Source organism: Taudactylus pleione, unplaced genomic scaffold (assembly GCF_031769625.1).
Source record: "Taudactylus pleione unplaced genomic scaffold, aTauple2 ptg000054l, whole genome shotgun sequence".
Taxonomy (NCBI): Eukaryota; Metazoa; Chordata; class Amphibia; order Anura; family Myobatrachidae; genus Taudactylus; species Taudactylus pleione.
In genome coordinates, this window is record NW_028284456.1 from 6,654,893 (window position 1) to 6,678,760 (window position 23,868).

General features: G+C 41.6%; 1 protein-coding gene and 1 pseudogene across 1 annotated transcript in view; both read left to right on the forward strand.

The window, feature by feature from the left end:
* LOC148535219 (putative tyrosine carboxypeptidase MATCAP2) overlaps window positions 1-23,868 on the forward strand; it is a 537,393-nt pseudogene that overhangs the window by 425,325 nt on the left and 88,200 nt on the right.
* The window catches only part of ITPRID1 (ITPR interacting domain containing 1), a 262,968-nt gene that overhangs the window by 216,505 nt on the left and 22,595 nt on the right, over window positions 1-23,868 (forward strand). The window contains exon 10 of the mRNA XM_088464401.1: window positions 9,565-10,782. Coding sequence (XP_088320527.1) covers window positions 9,565-10,782 — 1,218 coding nt within the window. The remainder of the gene's footprint in view (window positions 1-9,564; window positions 10,783-23,868) is intronic.

Sequence of the window (23,868 nt, forward strand, 5' to 3'; positions counted from 1 at the left end):
CGTTTTCTTAAATTCTTTATAACCCGTAAACTTATCAGTACAACACTTAATTTGTATTCCACTTATGATAGTAATATGATCATGCTCCCTTGGTGCCCAGTAGAGATGCCTTATATTATATTGTCCCAAACTTTTTACATATATCAAACCTCCTGACTAGGTTACATTAAATCTGTGTAACTGGTAAGTCTGGTTACCATAGACTACCCTAGAGTACTCTATTTGTCCTCCTGTTGTCCCCTTGTGTGTGCGCAATACCCTTAGACTAAGTATAGCCAACATTATCACACAAAAAGGATTCATGATGGTGGTTCAATCTTGACCGTCAACTTCTTGCAATGTGAGGTGTGTATCCACGTGCTCTTTCCTCCAATTTTCTCTGAAGTTGGTGTAGTCAACAGAACCTGATATGGACCATCAAACCTTGGCTCCAGAGACTTTCTGACGTGTCTCTTAGTGTATACCCAATCGCTCGGTTCCAATGAATGTACACCAGGTACTGCTTCTGGGTGTGGATGGGAGGAGAAAACTAAAGAATGGAAGTTATTCACTTGTCTACAAAGAGTAGCTACTGTTGGGGGGAACTAACACCCTGTCTTAGGAGGTCTTAAGAATAGTATCTCATAAGGTGACAGCTTATGTTTCTTACTGGGGGTGGTTCTAACTGAATATAAAGCTATGGACAGACAGTCCACCCATGTCTTGCTTGCCTGTGCCATAATCTTTTGTATCTTTAGTTTGAGGGTACCATTTAGTATCTACATGCCCACTGGCCAGTTAGAGAAGAGGTCTGTACAAACGAGGGCATACTCATATGTCCCGACCCTAGGCAACTGAATATAGTCTATCGGCAGTCTCTGAAACGGGTATAATGGCTTTGGTGTATGTCTTTGTGGTACTTTTACTGTCTGTCTTGGATTGTGTTTCCCACACAACTGGCATGATGCTACGTATGCTGTAGCTGCTGCATTAAAGCCTGGTGCTATCCAGTGCTTACCTTGGCCTCCTTTGAATTATGCACTGGACCGTGGGCCAGCTGGGTCATCAGGGGAAATAAGGCCCTTGGGAGGCACCACCTGGTGGCTTTAGCCCAATGCATATTAACACAGGTGGCTCCCTCTTTCTCCAAGCCTCTCTTTTCACCTTCTATGGCTTGTTCTTGAAACTGGTGTAATGCCTGTATGTCCAAAGGGTCTTTCTTTGTGTCTGTTTCTATACCATAGAGGGCTGGGATAGCTAACAGGGCAGCTTGCTTAGCCGCAGCATCTGCTTTGGCATTCCCCTTGGCCTCAGCTGTTTTTTCCTTGGTGTGTGCTTGCACCTTTAAAATGGCTACTCTACTTGGAAGCTGTAAGGCTGCAAACAACAATTTAATGAACTCAGCATGCTTAATGGTTTTACCAGCCGAGCCCATAAAATCCCTACTCTTTCAAATAGGCCCAAAATCATGGGCCACACCCCAGGTGTACCTGGAGTCAGTGTAAATGTTTGCTGTCTGATTTTCAGCCATTATACATGCCTCAGTGAGTGCCCTGAACTCTGCTTCCTGTGCTGAGCAGGAAGGTGGGAGTGGTTGCTGAATCAATAACTCATCTAAGGTGGTGACTGCATACCCTGTTCTTGGGGACCCTTCATGATAATATCTAGAACCATCTACAAAAATTCCCAGTCTGGATTAGATAAGGGAACATCTGTCACATTTTCTAGTTCCTTCATTTCCATTTTCATAAGTTCAAGACAATCATGGTCAGAAAATTTTTGATTTGTATTTTTATGTGACTGTATTTGCAATACATTGTCCCCCTCATCTTCCTCACTGTTGTGTTCCTTATTGCCATTACCTGGTATGTTATCAACAGGTGTATGTATGCCTCCCTCACTATTCCCCTCTTTTGAATTCTGCATTGGAAGCAATGTAGCAGGATTCAACACTGTGCACCTCTTAATGGTCACATTGGTAGGGCTTAGTAGGGCTACCTCATACTTGGTTAACCTGGCTGCAGAAAGATGCTTAGTTCTGGCCTGGTTAAGTATTTCTGTTACTGAGTGGGGAACCTGTGTGATCAATGAGTGGTCCAGCACTAAATCTGCTGCCTTGTCTTTAAGCATAGCTGCAGCTGCTACTGCTCTTATACAAGAGGGTGCTCCTTTGATTATACAAGCTGCAATTAATAATATGCCAGGGGCCGTTGTTTACCACCATGTTCCTGCACTAATAGCCCTTCAGCATGTCCTTGTGTTTCATGACAGATTAACATAAAAGGCCTGTCATATCTGGGTAATCCTAGTGCTGGTGCTTGGGTAACTGCAGTTTTTATCTGCATAAAAGCTTTCTTCTGTTCTGATGTTAATATTACTGTTTTGTCTTTTGTATCTGTCAACGTATCATAGAGGGGCTGCATTATGAGGGATGTGTTGGCAATCCACTCCATCAATACCCTATTAGAACTAGAAATGCGGTGAGTTGCCTGGTGGTAGTGGGCTCTGGCACTTTCTGTATAGCTGATAACCTATCTTGTGTCAAATGTCTTGTACCTTGAAAAATACAATGTCCTAAAAAGGTAACTTGTGCTTGAGCTATTTGCAATTTTTCTTTTGACACTCTGCAATGTTGTTCACACAGAAAAATAAGTAATGATTTGGTTTCAATTTGACACTGTCCCTCTGTATCTGCACATAGGAGCAAATCATCCACATACTGCAACAACTGGGTGGTCTCAAACTGTGGTCTCCACCCTTGCAGTATGATGGACATTGCCTCTGTAAATGCAGATGGAGAGGTTGCCCCTCCTTAGGGTTATCTAGTCCAGCAATACTGTTTGCCCATACTTGTAAAAGCTAAATAAAACTGACACTCTGATGTAAGAGGTACAGAAAATAAATAAATAAATTAGCCAAGTCTATTACTGTGAAATGAGTTGCTGTTGCTGGCATTTGGTTTAATAAGGTGTGTAGATTAGGCACTATAGGTACGTCCACCACCAACCATTTGTTTACCTCTCTTAAATCATGCACCATTCCGTATTCCTATTTACCATCTGCCCCCACCTTCCTTTTTACTGGAAATAAAGGGGTGCTCCATGGGGACCTGCATTCTCTTATAACCCCTGTTTTCTGATATGCAGCAATCTGCTGCTGTATGGCCTTTCCCTGATCTCTGGTCAATGGGTATTATTTAATCTTTACTGGCACTACACCGGTTTTTAAGGTAAGTGTAACAGGTTGTACATCCAGTAATCCCACATCTGTTTTACCTTTAGACCATAATTTTTTTAGGGACTTCTGAAAGCCAGTCAAGGATCATCACTTCTATCTGTGTCTGGTGTTGCAGCAAATATATTGCTGCTGCTAGCTGACATTGAAGATCCTGCCCTTTACTTCCTTTCAGTATTACATTACCATCCCTGTACTCAATGGTAGCTTGTAATTTATTAAGGATATCTGCTCCTAACAAATTAACTGGACAGGACGTGGAGGTCAGGAATTCTAAAGGGACTTTAATTTTTTTTTTCTGACCCCACTGCAACTTTTATGGGCTTGCTAACATGTAAGGATACAGTATGTCCTGTTAGTCCTGTTCCAGGAATTGTCTGATTTGTTACATATTCCTTGGGAACATCTTCTGCCCTTAAAACGGTATGGCTTGCGCCAGTGTCTATAATACAGTCAATTTGTTCCCCCCCAGGTAGTGTCAATTGTATTATTCCCTTGGGATCTGAGGTATTAATAATGGATTGTGGAGGACCTGACACTGGACAGCCTATTTCCTATGGGCTATGTGCTGTTTGAACCCTTACTCCAAATTGCTCCCTTTTCTCTGCCCATTACTTATATTTCTGACAATCCCTTTTCATGTGCCCTGCTTTATGACAGAAGAAACATAACCCTTTCCTTTTTGCTTCTTCTGGAGATACTTTCCTATTATCTCTGGTCTGTCTAGGGTCTATACTGAATTTGGGTTCTTACTCTTATCATAACTGCTGCATTCTGGGGATTTGGTTCAAACACCTCCTGTGTAGTTACAGGATAAGCCTCTACAGATATGTTTTGGTATGGGGGTGGACTTGTCCCTTTCTGAAAATACTGTTCACCCCCACAGTGTTCACAGCCACAAGGTTCATCATTATTGCCTGTGGCTTCTTGCACACCTGTGTCCTGTGTCTGTTTTTATTAAACATTGAAGGCATTAAGGTGCCTGACCATCCTAGGGCTGAAATTTCCTCCTGCATAAGGCAGTGGAGGAGCTGGTGGTATAACTGGTGATAAGTGTGGAGGTGATGGATAATGAGGTGATCTGGTTAAGCCTTGTTGATCACAGGGTTCCCCTGACCAGGGCACTTGATTCCCACAAAATGGACTATTAGTGTTAGAATTAGGTACACAATTACCACATCCTGGGCATTTCCTGCCATCCCTTACTGGAGTGGTAAATGGAGCCAAACTTGGGTATTTTGGGCTTAAATTAGGGGCTGTTAGTGATGCCTGTTGATTTACAAAAGGGATCACTGGGACAGGCCTCACAGTATTTGGACCACAGTTTTCCATAAACTCAGTGTCTTGTGTTACCTCCTGTTCTTTATGTATTTCTTTGGCTACCTTTAACCAAGCCTGTACTTGCTTGCCTACTTTCTTACAATCTATCCAAGTCTTGTTTTCTTTTGCAAAGGTTCCCATCTTACAGGATCTAGGGAACCCACACTGGGCATCCCTGCTTTCTGTAGTATCTTTTGAATATCTTTATGTGCACTTTTCCCCTCCCTGGATTCGACTAGATCCGCAGGAGCACATGGTAATTCTTTTACCATGCCTGTACTGCCCTGAGCCCCTATTATGGGTTACCGCTCCTAGTTTTTCCTGAATCCCCTGAGGAATCTTTATTTTATTCAAAAGAACATTCACTTATTCCTGTGTTCCTACTGGGTAACTAACTATACAACAAAACCTGTCTTATCAGCTTCAAATGTCTATCAGCTAGCAACCCCCTAATAACTGGACAAGCTACTACTGAACTATCCCTGCACACATTACTGGGTAGCTAATTTATTAGTCCAACCCAGTCATTATCTATCCTGGTAGCCAAATATGTTGACACCCTATGAGGCAAGCATATACCACAGGGATCCTCTGATTTATTACAGCTATTAGATTAGGACTTATAAATAATCTGGTTTACTCTAAATATCACTACACAAGTACACCCCTCATACTTTAGTTATATGTGGTTCATATATCAGACTCTAGAGACTTGTTATCCCTGTCCTTAAAAAGACAATTCAGTATTCCCAATGTCACTATAACACTCCCACAGATTATGACCCACTGTTCTAATCCTTCTGGCATGCTACACAGATGAATAACATGTACATCCCTCCAGCCCCAGTCGCCCCTAGGTGTACCAACGAGGAAACGTTAAGGACCCTATCCCGAATCAATGGGCACCTTTCTCTGCACTCCTAAACACATTTGCCATGTTTAGGCGCTAGGTGTCACTTCTTACAGCTACTATGAGAGCAAGGAGATCAGTGAATATCTCAACCCAGGGGTCACACCTTTCAAAAGACAGGACAAGCCTCTAATAGCAGATGAGAAGTGCAGTCTTTGGTTGATTATTTAAAGATCTGGTTCCTTCATATACATCTCACAGTTAGCACACATACAATCACACTCCTTTCACTCACTTCAAGACAAGACAACTTATACTTTAAAAGAGCAGGTTTGGCATACAATATAATCATAGATCCCCGATTAGCCCATCCATACTGAACCCCACAATACTAATTAGGAAGCGCAGAAGAGAGCATTGAAAAGCGCAAATGCGCATGTTTTTCTATACTCACCGATCGGAATTTTGCTTCTACAGTTCCAAATTTTCAAGTGGATATTCATCAGTACAGACAGGCAGTTGGGGATCCCAGACGAGTCCCCCAGAAATGTTGGGGTGATGAGGCTTCCTACCCCTGGATCATGGTATGAGAAACACTGCTCCTATTTTATTAATTTTCCTTACAGCCGGCTGGGAAGATAAGGAAACTCAACACACTTGTGATGAATTCCACTTAGCTCTCAGAGGTACATCCCCTTTGAGCAAGTCTTTTATAAGTTCAGAAAACTGCTGTCACAAACATTTGCCAAAAATGGTTTGACAGAAAAGAATACATATGATTGGTTTAACAAGTACATAGGATGTGTCAATGTGTCTTTCAGTTTGTCTTTTTTTCAAAGTGTCCAGACATAGTATCCTATTCTGGGATTCTTCAGCTGCTGCTCTCCTTCAGCTGCTTGTTCAGTATACCGTAATGTGCTTCAATCTCATGATATTTGTGTAAAGGAAAATGGCTTTTTCTGATGAATCATACAGTATGTTTTAAATAAACACTATAAATTATTATAGACTCTCACAACGCCATCTCAGAGTGGGTTCAGTAACACCATAAACTCCCGAAAAAAAATGTTTTTTTCGGAACTTGATGAATGGCCTTGATACCTATTTTTTTTCAAAAGTATGTGAAAATGTTAATTTTCACATGCTTTTTTTAAGTGATGATGAATAGGCCCCAAAAAGTATAAAACATTCCCTCCCTTGGAAGGCTTTGATAAGTTTTGTGATAAGCATGCCACTGCCGGCACCAGGCACACCCCTGCCCTTTACCAGTGTTCTAGACCAGAGCGATGCAGTACAGTGCAGCATTAGGGCTTTCAGAGGAGGGCAGAGCACCTCCCAGTATGCAGTGGCACACTGGGCATTCTTTTTTGCCATCTCTCTCCAATGAGGGGGGGGGGGAATGTAGTGTACATTTTGTGAACTACATAAGTGAGTTTATAAGTGGATTACTAATGTTAAAAATACAAACATGTTCAGGTTTAATTACTATGCTGCTCAGATGTCACATATTCGGTTATGGTTACAGGATAGCTCTGTTGGCTCCTTGCCTGCTCTTTTAGTTTCACAGTCAACTCCAGGACATAGGACCTCATTCATAGTCGGTCGAAGCGGCCGCACGGTCGTACGGGAAAAGGGGCTGGATATTCAAATGAATCCCTCGCAAGTTGTGTCCCTAAGTTCGGATTGGTAGCTGGCCGACCAAGGGGAGGAAGCGGTCGGAATTTAAAAAAATACGCCCCTTCTCGTATGCATTGCACGTCATCTCCGGGCATATAAGAATTAATCGAGACCATCGGGACCCATCGAAACTGGTCGTAGAGCTTAAGGTTGACCATACCCTCTCTTAAGCTCTACGATCATGTCAGTGTAAAAACCTCCCATGTCACATGTGCCATGACGCTACTTTGTTAATTATGCACTCCCATAAATCGTATGCACTCCCATAAAACGCCGTTCGCATAATTAGGCACGCCTGTGTTCGGATCTTCACTCCCCCGTTTTCAAGCACCTTCCCCTGTTACCACCCACAAACGCCTCATTCTGTCACTCAAACTACCGACCTGGCTGTGTTCAAGGAGAGAGAAATTCCTGATCATAGCAGCTAGTTTGCGCACGCGCATTGCGAACTTTACGCATGCGCAGTATAGCGAACATCGGCGGCGTACGACCGTGCGGCTGCAGCGACCGACTCTGAATGAGGTCCATACTCCCTTACAGGTTTTGTTAGGTGGTAAGATTTCTAATCGCAGCCCTCCACTACTTGCTCAAGCAGTCAAGATTTGGCATGAAGTGCACTCATTACTCCAGTTTACTGACCTTGACCCTGACACCCCTCTGTGGCATTCTGGTAGGCTTTCTGAACTGGATGCTCTTTTGATGAGAAAGGTTTGGGATGCTAACGGTGTTGGTGTGCTGGGACAATTATATTCTGATGGCGTTCTGAAGTCTTTTGGCCAATTTTTATAGATTTTTGCACCTCAGACACGCCCTTACTGCACAAATTCAGGATGGCCCCCTGACTATTACCCACTCTCCTTTGAAACGGTTTGTGTTAAATTTGGGGTCGGTGAAATCTGTATCCTTGCATACTCTTTTTTGTTGTCCTCCCATCATAATGATACTCTGCCTGCATTGCGCCGTGGTTGGGAAGACATAGTAGGGACTCTTGGTAATGAGGAATGGAAAACCGCCCTGGAATATACCCGTAAGGCTACCACATCTATCAGATTTCAGCAAATCCAGTTATTTCTTTTACACAGAATGTATTTGACTCCCGTTCGTCTGGTGCGCTACAGAGGCCGACAATCTGACCTTTGTCCAAAGTGTGGTATTACCCGAGGGACCTCCTGGCATTTACAGTACTTTGGGAGTGTTCCGTGGTACAGTTATTCTGGTCTCAGGTGAAATATGCGATGTCTAATACTGGTATTCCCCTCACAGTTCTTACATCAAAATTCTGTACTCTAGAAGCAAGGGAGGATGATGATATGACCACTACAGTGTTCAATATGCTACTAATTTATGTGCACTAGCTAAAGTCTGTCTGGCTCGTTCGTGGATGGCTTCTTCTGGCCTAGACTTCTCAGCATGGGTTGCATTGGTAAATGTTACAGTGGAGCATGAGCTTTATATGTATTGTGCTCACAAGACAATATTTAAATTTGACCGTATATGGAACAGATAGTTAGAATCCACATATGCATCCCCAACCCCCTCTGTATAGCACACTATGTATATATGTCTGCTGTTTTTCCTTGTAGTGATGTCTGTATTTAGGTGATATTCCACGTGTGGCTTCATTTATTCTTTTGTTTATTTATTTATTCTGTTCTATTATTCTATTGTGCACTGTGTTCAATTTTATTTGATTGTATTTTATTTTGTTTTCTGTTTTTTTTTGTTGTTTTATGTAATTTTTTTAATATATATAATATGTAAATTGATATATATATATATATATATATATATATATATAATTATATATATATAAAATGTTTCTTCGGACAATATATATATACCAACAGAGTGTTTGTTATTTCTACGGGGCTTAATTGCTTTAAGATCTATTGATATCGCAGACCATTTTAATTTATATACGCGGCTACGTGTGTTTTGCACTGATGCTTAACAATTTTGTATAATCTTCTGAATATTGGTCTGCACTGATGCGATTGTATGTGTTTCTTTTAATTGAATATTCTGGGCCCTGTGATGCCCTAGTTAATGTATATCTTTTCTCTTGGTCTTTATGCTACTGGTTGTTCAATAAAAAATACTTTATCCAAAAAAATGTAAAATACAAACATGTTTGCAGTGAAATTATATTTATTTTGATGCTTTGAGTTATCATGAAGTAATATTTTATTAGTGGCTTTTGAGAACATTGTATTCCCTTGCATGGACTAAGGAAAGGCCACGTACACCCGGGACAAGGGCAATGTTGAAAATGTTAGTGATTATTTTTAAGTACTGGTTAAATGTATTTCTTTCAAAATGTAGGACATGGTGGAAGTTGAAGCATTGGAGTTCTCTTATGATCAACTGTATGGCTACAGTGCTGGGGTTGTTAGAATAAGCATCCCAGTATAGCAGATATATTACATTTGGGCCCTCAGTTTATAATTATTAAAAGAATTTGTATATACAGTATATCCCAAATTGTATTTTTTTTCTCATTTCAGAATAGTCATGAAAGTTCACAAAGTACAGACAGCCAGGACACTCTAAGGGAGAAAGATAATTCTGCTGCCGTTAATTATGATAGTGAAGAATATGAAGATGTCAGTCACTTGGCTGAACCTTCAGAGACAAATGAGAATCGTGTGGCAACTTCTAGAAATAGTGGACTTCTGGCAAACAAAGAAAAATTCAAGTCATTGTCAGTGAATACTGAAAATAGCGATGATGTATTTCAGAGTTTTGAAAGTAATACTGATTATGTTGATAAAGAAAATATGCAAAAAACAGATGGTCAAATATCAGCACCAGCGGACACTGGAAATGAAGCAGAGGAAATGATAGCTGGTGCCAGCTGTCTGAACCAATGTGAGACGGATGATCAAACCGATCATCAACATATACCAAGCCCAGAAGTTTCTTCCGAAAGTGACTTCCCAATTTATGTCACACATTACTTATGTGATATCAGGGAAAGTAGCCGTGAAGCCTCCGGTGAGATAAATGATAATCAAATGCCAGATTTCTCCAAAAGATGTGTAAGTGATCTTCCAAAGAGCGATAGTGACAGAGGTTCATTTGCTGATGATGAGTGTTCAGTGGAATTGTCCAACATAAAATGGACACCGTCTCGGATGTATGATTTGGAAAGCTTCACTTTTCCCACGCAGACTTCTGAAGGATCTGTAGATTACTCAGATGAGGAGTTAAACCATTGCTTCCAAGACAAAAAGAACACATTCCAGACAGAAATAAGCACCAATATTTACAAGTCTGTGACCATTCAGATGTCTTCCCCGTTGTTGCCAGATACCAGCGAGCGCTTTAATAGATATCATTCTTTCTACAACACAGATACTAACAGAAGTGAAGAACATACTGTGTTACATTATAATGCAGGGAATAAGGAAGCCTTTAGCCAGACTGACATGGGGTGGTGGAATGTATGCTGCACTAACAATCACTGTTCACATCTAAGAAGCTGCTGTCTAACTGAGTCACTTTCATTTGATACGGGTCTCTGGGGCCCAAATCATTCTCACCCAGCACTGAGCACCCATTGCTTTCACTCTTGCCATCACTGTCATCACTGCTGTATCCGGAGATGCTGTACAATGTACAGACACAATGCATCCGTGAGAGCTTCTGCTGCTCATAACATTGAGAAAGAGCTGTCAGACACTTTGAAGTTATTGAGGGAGTCTCTTGTCAATATCTCACTGGTATGTATAAGATACACACGCACACAAATAACTATCTAGCATGTAAGTTTATATCCGTCAACAAGAGACTTTATGTTTCTCTGAGGTCAATGTATGCCATTGCGGTGCCTTTGTACCTACGGCCCCCATTTACTAACGAGCTTTATCACCAAAATGAGTGATAAATGTCACTGTGTATGATAAATGGTGCTCCAGCCAATCAGCTTCCAACTGTCATTTTTCTAACAGTTGACAGTTGGGAGCTGATTGGCTGGAGCACCATTTATCATACACAGTGACATTTATCACTCATTTTGGTGATAAAACTCATTAGTAAATGGGGGCCGTAGTGCTTTACACCACTTCCTTTCACCAAACAAAAGAATTGTACATTCTATATCTTTAATATATCACTTAATATATCACTAACAAGATTGGGGTGTGTCTGTGTGTAGTGTATCTGGGGTAAACTTATTAATTAATAGCTGTCTTATGGATAGAATAATTATTTTATTTACTTGAATAAATTAGGGAGACTGATTTAATTTCGGTCCATGGGGGCTCCGCACTGCACACCCTCCACACATGATCGACCGCTGTGCTTCCCATGCGGTGCAGCGGCTCCCTATGATCCTCGCGCAGCACCATCTTGTTAGTAATGTATTAAGAAAGATAGCACCACACAGGAGTAAGCAAATACTCTGACACTGTGCAAGAGCCTTTGGGCCTGTTTCAGACTTGGGAATAGAGAGAGACATCTCTCTCAACTGATCATCTTGGTGAAACCATGCTGCACTGCAGGTGGGGCAGATTTAAAATGTGCAGAGAGATTTAGATTTGGGAGGAGTGTTTCCAAACTGACATCTAAATTGTAGAGTAATAATAAAGCTGTGCAGTATTTGTGGGCTACATGCAAAAGCAGCCAGTATTTACCCCACATGTAAAAAAAATGTATGTATTTACACCCCTTGCATTGCAATATGGTTTGTTCAGGTTCACAGTTGAGAGAGATATCTCACTCTATTCCCAAGTCTGAATCAGGCACTTTGTTCTTTATTGCGCATCTTTCTGAATTTATCACTGGTAAGATGGGGCTGCGAGAGAACGCATAGGCAGGTGGCGCACTGCGCAAGAAGCACATTTCAACAGATGGGGGAATGGGTGACTGGTTCACAGTGGCTGCACACGGCCCCCCAGTTCTTTTTTTATCATCAATAATGTTTATTGAAAATTTTCAAAATAAGGGAACAAAAAAATTTTTTAAGAAGGGAGGGAAGGGGAACAGTGAAAGGAATATAAACAACAAATAACAATTTACACACAGTATAGTATGTAACCAATAAAATATAAAAAAAAACAATATAACATAATGAAACCATATAATGGAAAACAAATATAGCATGGTAAAATAAGAGAAAAATAACTCCCTCAATTATAGGTATCACATTCATTTAAACTAAACTGCAAAGTATCAAACATAGATTGTCTATAGATAAATTTAGCACCCTCATCATCCGTCACATATTCATGCCAAGCCATCCAGTTCATAATCGGAGAAGAGGCTGAGGTAGAATAATGCATATTATCTGTCTCCATTACAAAATGAAAATAAACCTTATGAAATACTTTAAGTATGGGTGGAGCACAGGGTTGTTTCCAGCATTAGGCCAAAGCAGCTCACGCTGCAATACAAATATGCCCCAACACATACCTCTGATGGGGTTGAATTGAAATAGGATAAATGTGCAGCAAGGCTAGGGATGGAGAAGGGGACAAAGACACACCCAACACTTTATAAATTAAGGAGAATATGTCTAACCAGTCAGTATATAATATAGGACACAACCAAAAAACATGGAAAATGTGACCCACCTCACCACAGTTACGCCAACAGAACTTAGAATATGAGGGTCAAAAGATATGTAATATGTCTATTTAATAATTTGACTTTCATCTCCGTATGATTCAGACATCGAGACACACGAAAGGACATATAGTAAACCATTTTCCATTGTGGATCAGAAAATGGATGACCCAAATCTAATTCCCATCTCAACTGAGCAGACAATTTGACAGAAGGGCATAACCCCAAAATAAATTTATACCAAAAAGAAATACCACCCCTAGTCACGGCTTTCGTGAGCTGTGAGAGAAGTTTATTGGGGGGGCGTACGTATCAGACCGCAGGAACGGGTCACAATCTTGAACCAATGATGTATCTGCATATAATGAAATAGTTCTGTAGATGGCAGGGAATATCGGGATTGCAGATGAGAGAGAGAAAGAAAGAAAAGCTATTCCCTCCATCAGATCCTGCAATGTATGTATATCCCTACTATACCATAAAGATATATTATGATTAGGAATTAGTGTAGCCACTGTTCTAAAGGAAAGAACAGGAGATGGGAGAGAAAATGCAGGGATATGAGAAACCAACCTATCCCAAACATGTAGCAAGGCTTTCATAGAAGGAAGTAGCAAAGCAGAAGGGCGTAGGTGCCGAGGAGTCCATAGCAAATATTCTAATGGGAAACCAGGCCAGCAGGATTGTTCCAGGGGAACCCAGCAGTTAAGAGGTGGACGAAACCAAAACTGGAATTGAGAGATTAAGCATGCCTCTTGATACAAAACCAAATTAGGTAAGACTAAACCCCCGCGGTCTCTTGGAAGAATCATATGGGACATTGCACGTTTTGGGGGGTGATTCTTCCAAAGATAACGTGATAAAATTGAACTGCATTTACTGACATGGGAACACCAGAGGAGTAATGTGAAAGAGTTTAGGGTGAAGGGTCATTTTAAATGCTGCCAATTGTCCCAGCCATGTGATCTCATAGGATAACAAAGAACTAGTAAAGCTAGACAAATGTTCAATTAATGGAGGAAAGTTTACATATAAAATAGATGAAGAGGTGGGGTGGATTTGTATGCCTAAATATTGAATGGAAGAAGTTCGCCAATTATATGGAAAGGTAGAATGAACAGAAGAAATAATGGCATCGTCAAGATTAATAGGCATGGCGTCAGTCTTAGTTGCATTTAACTTATAATAAGAGGCAGCACTATATGCATCTAATACCCTATGTAAATGAGGCTACGAAGATAGAGGGTCCGTAATGTCATCCGCGAAGAGGGAGGACGTCATCCGCGAAAAGACAAAGCTTAAGAGTTGTGGTCCCCATCAAAACCCCAGGAAAATGATCGTCCATCCGTATTTTAGCCACCATATTAAGGGGGAGAGGGGGCACCCTTGGCGTGTACCATTAGTGATGCATATTGGTAGCTGCTCAATCACCTTAGTCATACCACTCAGGTGCATGAAAGGGAGGGGTTAGTCTATACAAGAAACAAAAAAGGTATCCCCCAGCACTCAAAATAATATCAGCAAAAAGATTTGAAAAACTACATGGTGGTAGATAATTCAGAGATCTTAGTTGCATATGTTTGCAAAAATATGTGTAAGCCTCCAGGCCACATCACAGCATCTCTGATACTGGAGGTTTCTAATTCTGAGTCAAAGTCTGGGGCGCGGAACCCCAAAAAGCCAACAAAAGGCCAGTCACACTAGGGTAGCACACCAGTGAAAGACTAAAAGTGTAAGTGTTAATAATAATATTAATAAATCAAAAGCTATGTGTTAGGGGGTGATACACAGATGAAGGGTGTAATTGCAATGCTAAATAAAGTAGTATTAGTAGAAAATAAGTATTAATAAAGTGCTAAATAGAGTGTCCTAGTGTGCCACCCCAAAGCAGTCCAGCCATACTAACCCAGGGAGCACCGCGCCACAAACTCATCCCCAAAAATAACATATAATCTAGGGCATATAATTGCCCAATGTAAGGCCACATGATAATGGCACATACACAAACATATCTAAAAATGAGAACCAGCTTACCTTGGAGCAGAGCCGGATTTAGACCTCATGGGGCCCTAGGCAAGATACCGGGTTTGGGGCCCCTCTCAACATAGACCCCTCTCTCCTCTCAGTGCAGACCTCCCTCACCTCTCAGCACAGACCCCCCTCACCTCTCAGCACAGTCCCCCCCTCACCTCAGCACAGACCCCCCTCACCTCCCAGCACAGACCCCCCTCACCTCTCAGCACATACTCCCCCTCACCTCTCAGAACAGACCCCCCCTTCCCAAAGATACCACCTCCACTGACAACACAGACTCCTCTGCCCTCAAAGCACAGACCACTTTAGCAGAGACCCCCCTTCCTTTCTCAGCACTGATCCCCTCCCCTCGCAGCTTGACTCCTTCCCATTCCCTCACAGCACCTTTCACCCCCCCCCCCCGCCAAACTTACCTGCCGGGGACATTTGTACTAGCGCCGCTGACCTCCATGGCTCCTCGATTGGCTCTTCCTCTGCCTTGGTTAGTTTAAATTGCGGTGTGACGTGATGACGTCACATCGCATTACGGAGCAGTGCCTCCTGATAGCGCAGGGAGAGGGGATAGACAGCAGTAACATGTGACTCTCTGGCGCTCTATACCCTGCCTAATGATAGAGCCGCCCTGGTCTGCAACAGAAAATTTGGGTCCCGTTACACTGATATTTCTGGGGCCCCCCTCAACCCACAAATCCCTCCTGCATCTATATCAAAGTAGTGTATGTATATATATATATATATATACATATATATATATTATATATATATATATACACACACACAAAGCAAATGTTTTGGCACTTGTATAAGTCCAAGTACATCCACCCAAGTGCCTTTGCCATAACATGGACAATCCCATGTGAAATACCCCTAATGATAGGCAAGTAATTTACAGCACTTCAGGGATTTGTATTTTATATATTTACCCCAGCTGGGGGTATATATATATATATATATATATATATATATATATAATGTTTGTGTATATGTTTATATGTGAGTGTATATATATATATAAAATTTATAAATATATATATATATACTCACATATAAACATACACACACATTATATATATATATATATATATATATATATAATATATACACATACACTCACATATAAACATATATACACACATATATTATATATATATATATATATATATATATATATACCCACATATATATATATATATATATATATATATACATACATCCTGTCATTTATGTCACACTCACCCCCACAAACAGCTGCTGGAACAGTGGAGGTGCACAGCTGTGCCTGTGTGCTGTGCGTGTGCCCGGCGTAGGTCGGCTCCATTTCCTCCCTCCTTCCCTGCTGCAGCTGCTCCTCGGAGGATCACGTGGCACGTCACGCAGCGTCAGACCAGGGACAGAGGCAAGAGGGTCAGAGGGAAAGGGCACTAGCAGCGCTCAGCACTACGGACACGGTAACGGGGCCACCTTATTTTACCTTTACTCGTAGCCACGGGCCCCTTGGGTCCCGCCGGGCCCTAGGCGGTCGCCTAGGATGGGCAGCGGTAAATCCGGCCCTGCCTTGGAGTCACCACTAGGTCCTCCTAATGGCACTACAGGAACCAGCATGCCCTCCAAACGCTGGTCCCATCTTTGCCTCTCAGACTTACAATGCATATTGGTAGCTGCTCAATCATCTTAGTCATACCACTCAGGTGCATGAAAGGGAGGGGTTAGTCTATACAAGAAACAACAAAAGGTATCCCCCAGCACTCAAAATGATATCAGCAAAAAGATTTGAAAAGCTACATGGACCCGTATTCAATTTCAGGCGAAAAGTCCAGACTTTTCGCCTGCTGGACTTTTCGCCTCCTTCGTCTGTTTTCCAGACAGAAAAGTATCGCGCGCGTGCCTGCTATTCCCCATATTCAATTCCAAAGTAGGCGAAATTGGGAACAGGTGAAACCTGGATCGGCAAAAAAATACGGGAATTTTCGGGAAATAATTGTAGGATCCCCCTAAAGATGTCCAGACCTCGGGGATCACTATGGATACCTCAGTTTTTGCCTGCAGAAGTCGGCTTTTTAAATAGATGCGGCAGGTGGTTAGTTTTCCCGACATTGAAGAAGTGATGCAAAAGAGCACTTAGGTTTTTTTTTTCATTTTTAAAAGTGGTCCCATCAAATTTGGGGTACATGAAAATGGGGGTAAGCATATTTTTAAGTCCCCAAGGTAATTTGTTAAATTCTTCAAAAATACACCTGCCGCTACTCTGCGCAATGAAAAAAACACCTGCCACATTCTTGGGGACCCCACCAGAATTCATTTCGTTAGTTTGGCATTTTGTTTTCACTTTTTTTTTTTTTCACCCCGAAAATTTAAAATAATTTCTTTGGGGTGTCCCGATTTTTTTTTTTTTTTTTTGCACATTCGTTTTAAGGGGGCATTCCCAAGGGTGCAGGCTATTTATTTTAAGCCTGCACCCCTAAACTCCAAATCTGCACTTTTTTTCACTTGCTATAGGTAATTGAAAGATTATCCCTGTTTTTTTTAAATGACCTTTCGCCCCATTTATGAAAAAAAAAACGGGAATTTTTGGGAAACATGCCTGGGACCCCCCTAAAGATGTCCAGACATGGGGGATAACTATGGGTACCCCCATTTTTGCCTGCTGAAGGAAGTCGGGATTTGTAATAATAGCAGCGCAATGTGCAATTTTGCGGCTATGAAGAAGTGGTAAAGAATAGCAGTTAGACTATTTTTGGGGGGAAAATAACTGTTCCTATCAAATTCAGGGTACATGAAAATGGGGGTAAGCATTCTTTTAAGTCCCTAAAGTTATTTTTAAAAATCTGCAAAAATTGCACCTGCCGCTTGTCTCCGCAATGAAGAAAACACCTGCCGCATACATGGGGACCCAACCTGAATTAATTTAGATAGTTTGGCACTTTGTTCCCCCTTTTTTTTTTTTACCCCCAAAATTAAACATAATTTTTTTGGGGTGTCCCGATTATTTTAAAACTTTTTTTGATACAGTTTACCTTTAAACTGCACGGGGGTTCCCGCAATGTTGTACCCCAAAACCGCAATTCTGCACTTTTTTCCGCCTGCTATTCATAGGCGAAACTTTTTTCCAAAAAAAGTCTTCCAAACTGAATACGGAGGAAACTCAAAACAGGCGAAAATTACGTCATTGGTGAAAAAGTATTGCGGAAACTGACTTTTTGCCTCAAATTGAATACGTCCCATGGTGGTAAATAATTCAGAGATCTTAGGGGTCTATTTACTAAGCAGTGTTAGAAGTGAAAAGTGAAGAGTGAAAAGTGATAAGGTGCCAGCCAATCAGCTCCTAACTGCCATCTCACAGGCTGTGTTTGAAAAATGACAGTTGGGAGCTGATTGGCTGGCACGTTATCACTTTTCACTCTTCACTTTTCACTTCTAACACTGCTTAGTAAATAGACCCCTTAGTTGCATATGTTTGCAAAAATATGTGTAAGCCTCCAGGCCACGTCACGGCATCTCTGATACCAAAGGTTTCTAATTCTGAGTCAAAGTCTGGGGCGCGGAACCCCAAAAAGCCAGTAAAAGGCCAGCCACCCCAGGGTAGCACACCAGTGAAAGACTAAAAGTGTTAGTAATTGTTAATAATAATAATATTAATAAATCAAAAGCTATGTGTTAGGGGGTGACACACAGGTGAAGGGTGTAATTAAAATGCTAAATGCTGTCTTTTTGGGGTTCCGCAGTTTTTCAAATCTTTTTGCTGATATAATTTTGAGTTCTGTTGTTTCTTGTGTACCATTAGTGATCAGGAACACGTCAGACAGAAATCCATTGCTAAACACCTTCGCAGAAGGTGCACTATATAGCACTAAAATCGAGGTCAATATGTGGTCACAAAAAAACAAATCTGGAAAGAACCGTATGCATATACAGGTTGAGTCTTCCATATCCAAATATTCCGAAATACGGAATATTCCGTAATACGGAATAATTTTGGCATGACTGAGATAATGAAACCTTTTGATTTTTGATGGTTCAATGTACACAAACTTTGTGTAAGACACAACATTAAAAATATTGTATAAAATTACCTTCAGGCTGTGTGTATAAGGTGTATATGAAGCATAAATGAATTTCATGTATGTTCACAAACTTTGCTTGAGCCACAAAAATATTGAAAATATTGTATAAAATGACCTGCAGGCTGTGTGTATAAGGTGTATATAACATAAATGCATTCTGTGTGTATATTTGGGTCCCATTCCCAAGATATTTCATTATGATATGCAAATATTCCAAAATACGGAATATTCCGTTATCCAAAATACCCCTGGTCCCAAGCATTTTGGATATGGAAGATTCAACCTGTACAACCAATTCAGTCAATCGAATGCTTTTTCAGCATCCAGAGAAAGCATAAGTAACCCGGAATTAGAAGTATTAAACGAGTCCATAAGATCAAACATCCTGCGAGTATTATCAGATGCCTGTCTACCGGACACGAACCCCACCTGATCAGGATTAATTAGAGAAGGAATTAAAGGAGAGAGACGGGTAGAAATTAATTTAGCATATAATTTAATATCTCCATTTAGGAGTGCAATGGGACGGTAATTTTGGCAATACGCAGGATCTTTCTCCGGCTTTGGAAGGGTTACAACTTGAGCCTCTAGCATTTCTGCAGGGAAAGTACCCGATTCTGAAACCTCATTAAACACCGAAGTCAAAGTAGGGATTAGATGTTCATGAAAAGTTGCAAAAAAATTGTTAATAAAACTGTCAGGCCCAGAAGCCGTCCCGTGCAGGAGAGAACGAATAGAGGTCTCTACTTCTAATGGAGTCCATGGAGCATTCAAGTCAGTCTGCTGATCTGAAGTCAGAGAGGGTAAACCAGTACCGGATAGGAAAGATTCATTAGAAGAAATAAAAGGTTGAAGAATAGAAGAGTCTAAAGATAAATTATAAAGTTTTGAATAATAATTGGCGAACTGGTTTGCGATATCAGATGGGTTAGCAATTTTAACACCTAATGGGAAAAAGATATGTTTACTTCTATTCTTGACTTGTTGAGCCTGAAGTTTACAGGCCAAAAGTCTCCCAGCCTGATTACCTGCTGAATATAACTTTTGGCGCAGCCTATTCAAAGCAGCTTTGGTACAAGCCATAAGAAGCTTTTGAAGTTGACTTCTGATAGCAGAAAATTCTTTGTGGAGGTCCTTAGAGGGATTTAATTTATTATGATCATCCAATTCTTTAAGCTTAGCCTCTAAATCTATCTGCATCTGAATATTCTGTCATTTAAGTCTGGCACCTGCTTGAATTGCAAAACCCCTAATAACCGCTTTAAGAGCACACCAAAAGGTTAAAACGGAGGTGTCAGATGGGGAATTAGTATCCAAATATAACTTTATACTATACGCTATAGATTGCTTTGTAACGGGGTCTGACGAAAGATGAGAAGACAATCTCCAGGGGCTAGGAGGCATACTATATTGAGACACCTTTCAAGACCACAATAAAGAGGCATGGTCTGATCAAGTAATGGGTAGGATGTCTAAATACCTAGAGTGCTGCAATGTCCACTTGTCAGTTAAAACTGAATCTATACGTGAGTAAGAGTTATGAAGATGTATGAACCAGTGAGAAAAATGTATAATCTCTTTCTGTTGGATTCTGCACATGCCAGACATCATATAAGTCGAATTCTGCCAGTAGGGACTGAAACCCAAGGGAAGGACCAGACTGAGAGGGGGTATGAGAGGGTTGACGTGATTTATGTAATTTAGGATGTAGAACCAAAGTAAAGTCTCCCAGTAATATAAAAGAACTTTGGCCATCATTCAGAGGCAGTCGCAAGAAGCGAGCGCTCGTTCTGAATGAGGGCGGCCGCTTGACTGTTCAAGTGCGGCCTCCTGGTCGCTAGCTAGGTCGCGATGGTCAAGACCATCGCGACCATCGGGGCTTGCGACGAGACCCTAAGGTTGGGTCTCGGCAACCGCAAGCCCCAGGGAGCTTCCTGCTCTGATTGAGCAGGAAGCTCCCCACTGACATCACTGCTGATGTCAGTGCGGCCGCCCACAAAACGGCAGAGGAATGCCTCCGTTTGTGAAACCACACCCCCGCCATGCCTACAAAACAGGTCGACAGCCGCCCCTTTTGTAGTAAGCTCCGGAGCTAGAGATTTTCTCTCTCGCTCTGCGTCTTGCATACGCGCAGTGCGGCCGCTGCGCGTGTGCAGGGCCTAAACATCGACTCGGTTGCGAGTGCTCAGCGCTTGCGACCGGGTCTGAATGAGGACCCTTGTCTGACCTTCTGAATGGCCAAGCAGACTTTCCTAAGGAATTAACCTGATTGGAATTAGGGGCATATAAAGAAACCAAGGTCACCCAGCTATCTTCAATATGGCCTACGAGAATGAGATATCGCCCACTTTTATCCACTACTTGAGAGAATGAAAAACAAAAGGAACAGAGTTATGGAACAAAATGGCCATCCCATTACGCTTAAAAGGGACATTAGCAAAATAACCCAAAGGGTATCTGCGATCTTTAAGTATCAAGGGACCCCAAAAATGAGTCTCCTGTAATGCAACCACATCTGCCTTTTGCTTATAAAAGGTAGATAATGCTAGTCTACGCTTATTATGGGAGTTTAACTCATTAACACTTAAAGAAAAAACATGTACTGTACCATTTAGCCTAAATCAGAGAAAGTGGTAAATAGAGTGACCTGAAACAAATAGAACTCAGAAAGCTTAGAAAGCACATTGTGTGTCTCTAACAAACGTTCGCAGGGGAAGGGAGAGGAGTAGGGTGGGAGAATAAAATATGATAGGAAAGTCAGGGAAAAAAACAAAATGACTTGGTATATTGGGTCAAAATAGTTACTGCAGGAGAAAAAGATGTAGTAACAATAAAGTTGGGGAGGCGGCAATGGCGCCACCACCCATGTTCTAGTAAACTAAAAGCACCAGAATAATACTAGTCATTATAGTATAGCTATCAACTGCAAAACATATACTAAATATCACTATACAGAGATAAGAAGATATAGAAATATCTAACAAATGAAGCAATAAAATTATAATTACACATAACCAACACAGGAACTCACGTATCATGACCGGGAACCAGAAATGCAGGCACACAACCCAGGAAGAGCGTAGTGCCCATCATACACTATAAGAGCAATATCAAAACAGAGAAAAACAAGCCCAGACTTAAGAGGACAGAACTATTCAAATAATCAAGTTGAAGACCATTCAGGTCTAGGTGAGGGTTTCTTTTGAGCTGCACTTCGTAGCACTTCGGAAAGGTTTAGCCCCAGCTTCCCCAGCTCTTAATATGTCTGTGATATATAATATACATTGCTTTGGAGTTACTGTAGTTCAGAATAATGTGACATCTTTGATATGCAAAATGCATCTGTATTAATCCTTGCAAAATGTATATTTCATATATGATCTGGTAATTATAGATCTAAATTATCATTCTGAATTATTGCACTATAGTGTATCCACAAATGGAAAATAATCTTCAGTTACTAAATGAGTGCTGCCATATTTCTATGAAAGTCACTAGGGCTCATGTACTAACATAGTATAGTAGGTCCTAAATTTTTTCGGTAAACTGTAGCAACCCGTCAGACGTTTGCTGTCATTGTCTGTCTTGCGGTAAGCAGATTCATGATAACTGTTTGCTATGTTTCAGTGCAATGTAAATGAACTCTTGCGATAACAGTAATACATGCTACAGTAGACCTAATTTAGCTATTTGCACATCATGCTTTAACAACATAAACTTCCACAAAGGCTGAAAAGGTAGTACTAATGTTTCAGACCTTTCGCACAGGCATTAAAAAGTAAAAAACACATATTTTACAATTGTGCAGATTGCAAAACAATTGCATATTTTATTATGGATAATAACTGTCCTTACAGTTTGTCTAAAATCACAGTGTGTCTGTCATGGCAGTCACCAGATTATCATTGTATATATGGCACTTGCAGTACACTCATTCAGCGCAAATAACCATATTGTTGAGTGAGAGTTGGCAGTAAAGTCTTTGTGTCGCAGCAGCTGCTGATTGGTGGCGTGCCATTAAGGCATACTTGCCAATTATCTCAGCCGGGAGACTTGCCCACTCTTCCAGGCAACCGGGAGCGCCACCCGATTTTCAGGAGCCTCCCGTCTGTTCCTGGAGACTAGGCAAGTATGCATTAAGGGTTTTATTTCTGTGTGGCCAACAATAACAATAACAATCTTCTTATTATAATATCTTACTAATGATGTCATGAATAAGTTACTGTATGTGCACAGTTTTGTTACTCTATTGCTATAAATACATACATATAACTAGGGGTGAGCGGGTTCGGATTTCTGAAATCCGAACCCCCCCGAGCCCCCCCGATCCGAGTCCGATCCGAGTCAGGCTCGAATTTTCCCGCCTGACTCGGATCTGAAATCGAGGCAAAACGTCATCATCCCGCCTTCAGAGTCTCGCGGGTTTTGGATCCTATATAAGGTACCCGCGTCGTCGCCATTTTCTCACTCGGCTGTGGACAGTGAAGAGGGAGGGTGGGAGTTAGGGCTGTGTAGTGTAGTGTAGTGACACAAGCCTGCAGAGGTGCAAAGACCTGCTGGTGAACACACTGTCAGCTGAAGCGGAACGTGACACGTCAACGGCTCCTTCTTCATTTTCTCCTGCAACTGGGGCTGCCAGGAAAAAACTTAGGTATCCTAAGCAACCCGCTGGCGGTGATGCAGGGCAGGCAGGACCAAGTTTGGACATCTGGTCCGGACTGAAGGACCTGGCAACAATTTCTGACATGTCTACTGTCACTGCATATGATACTGTCACCATTGACAGAATGGTGGAGGATTACATCGGTGACAGCATCCAAGTAGGCATGGCAGACAGTCCATACCTGTACTGGCAGGAAAAAGAGGCAATTTGGAGGCCCCTGTACAAACTGGCTCTATTTTACCTGAGTTGCCCCCCCTCCAGTGTGTACTCCGAAAGAGTGTTTAGTGCAGCCGGGAACCTTGTCAGCGAAAGGCGTAGGAGGTTGCTTCCACAGAATGTGGAGAAGATGATGTTCATCAAAATGAATTATCAGCTCTTCCAGGGAGACCAGCCTCCAGAAGGTACAGAGGGACCTGTGGTGGTGGATTCAAGTGGGGACGAGTTAATACTTTGTGAGGATGAGGATGTACACACTGAAGAGGGTG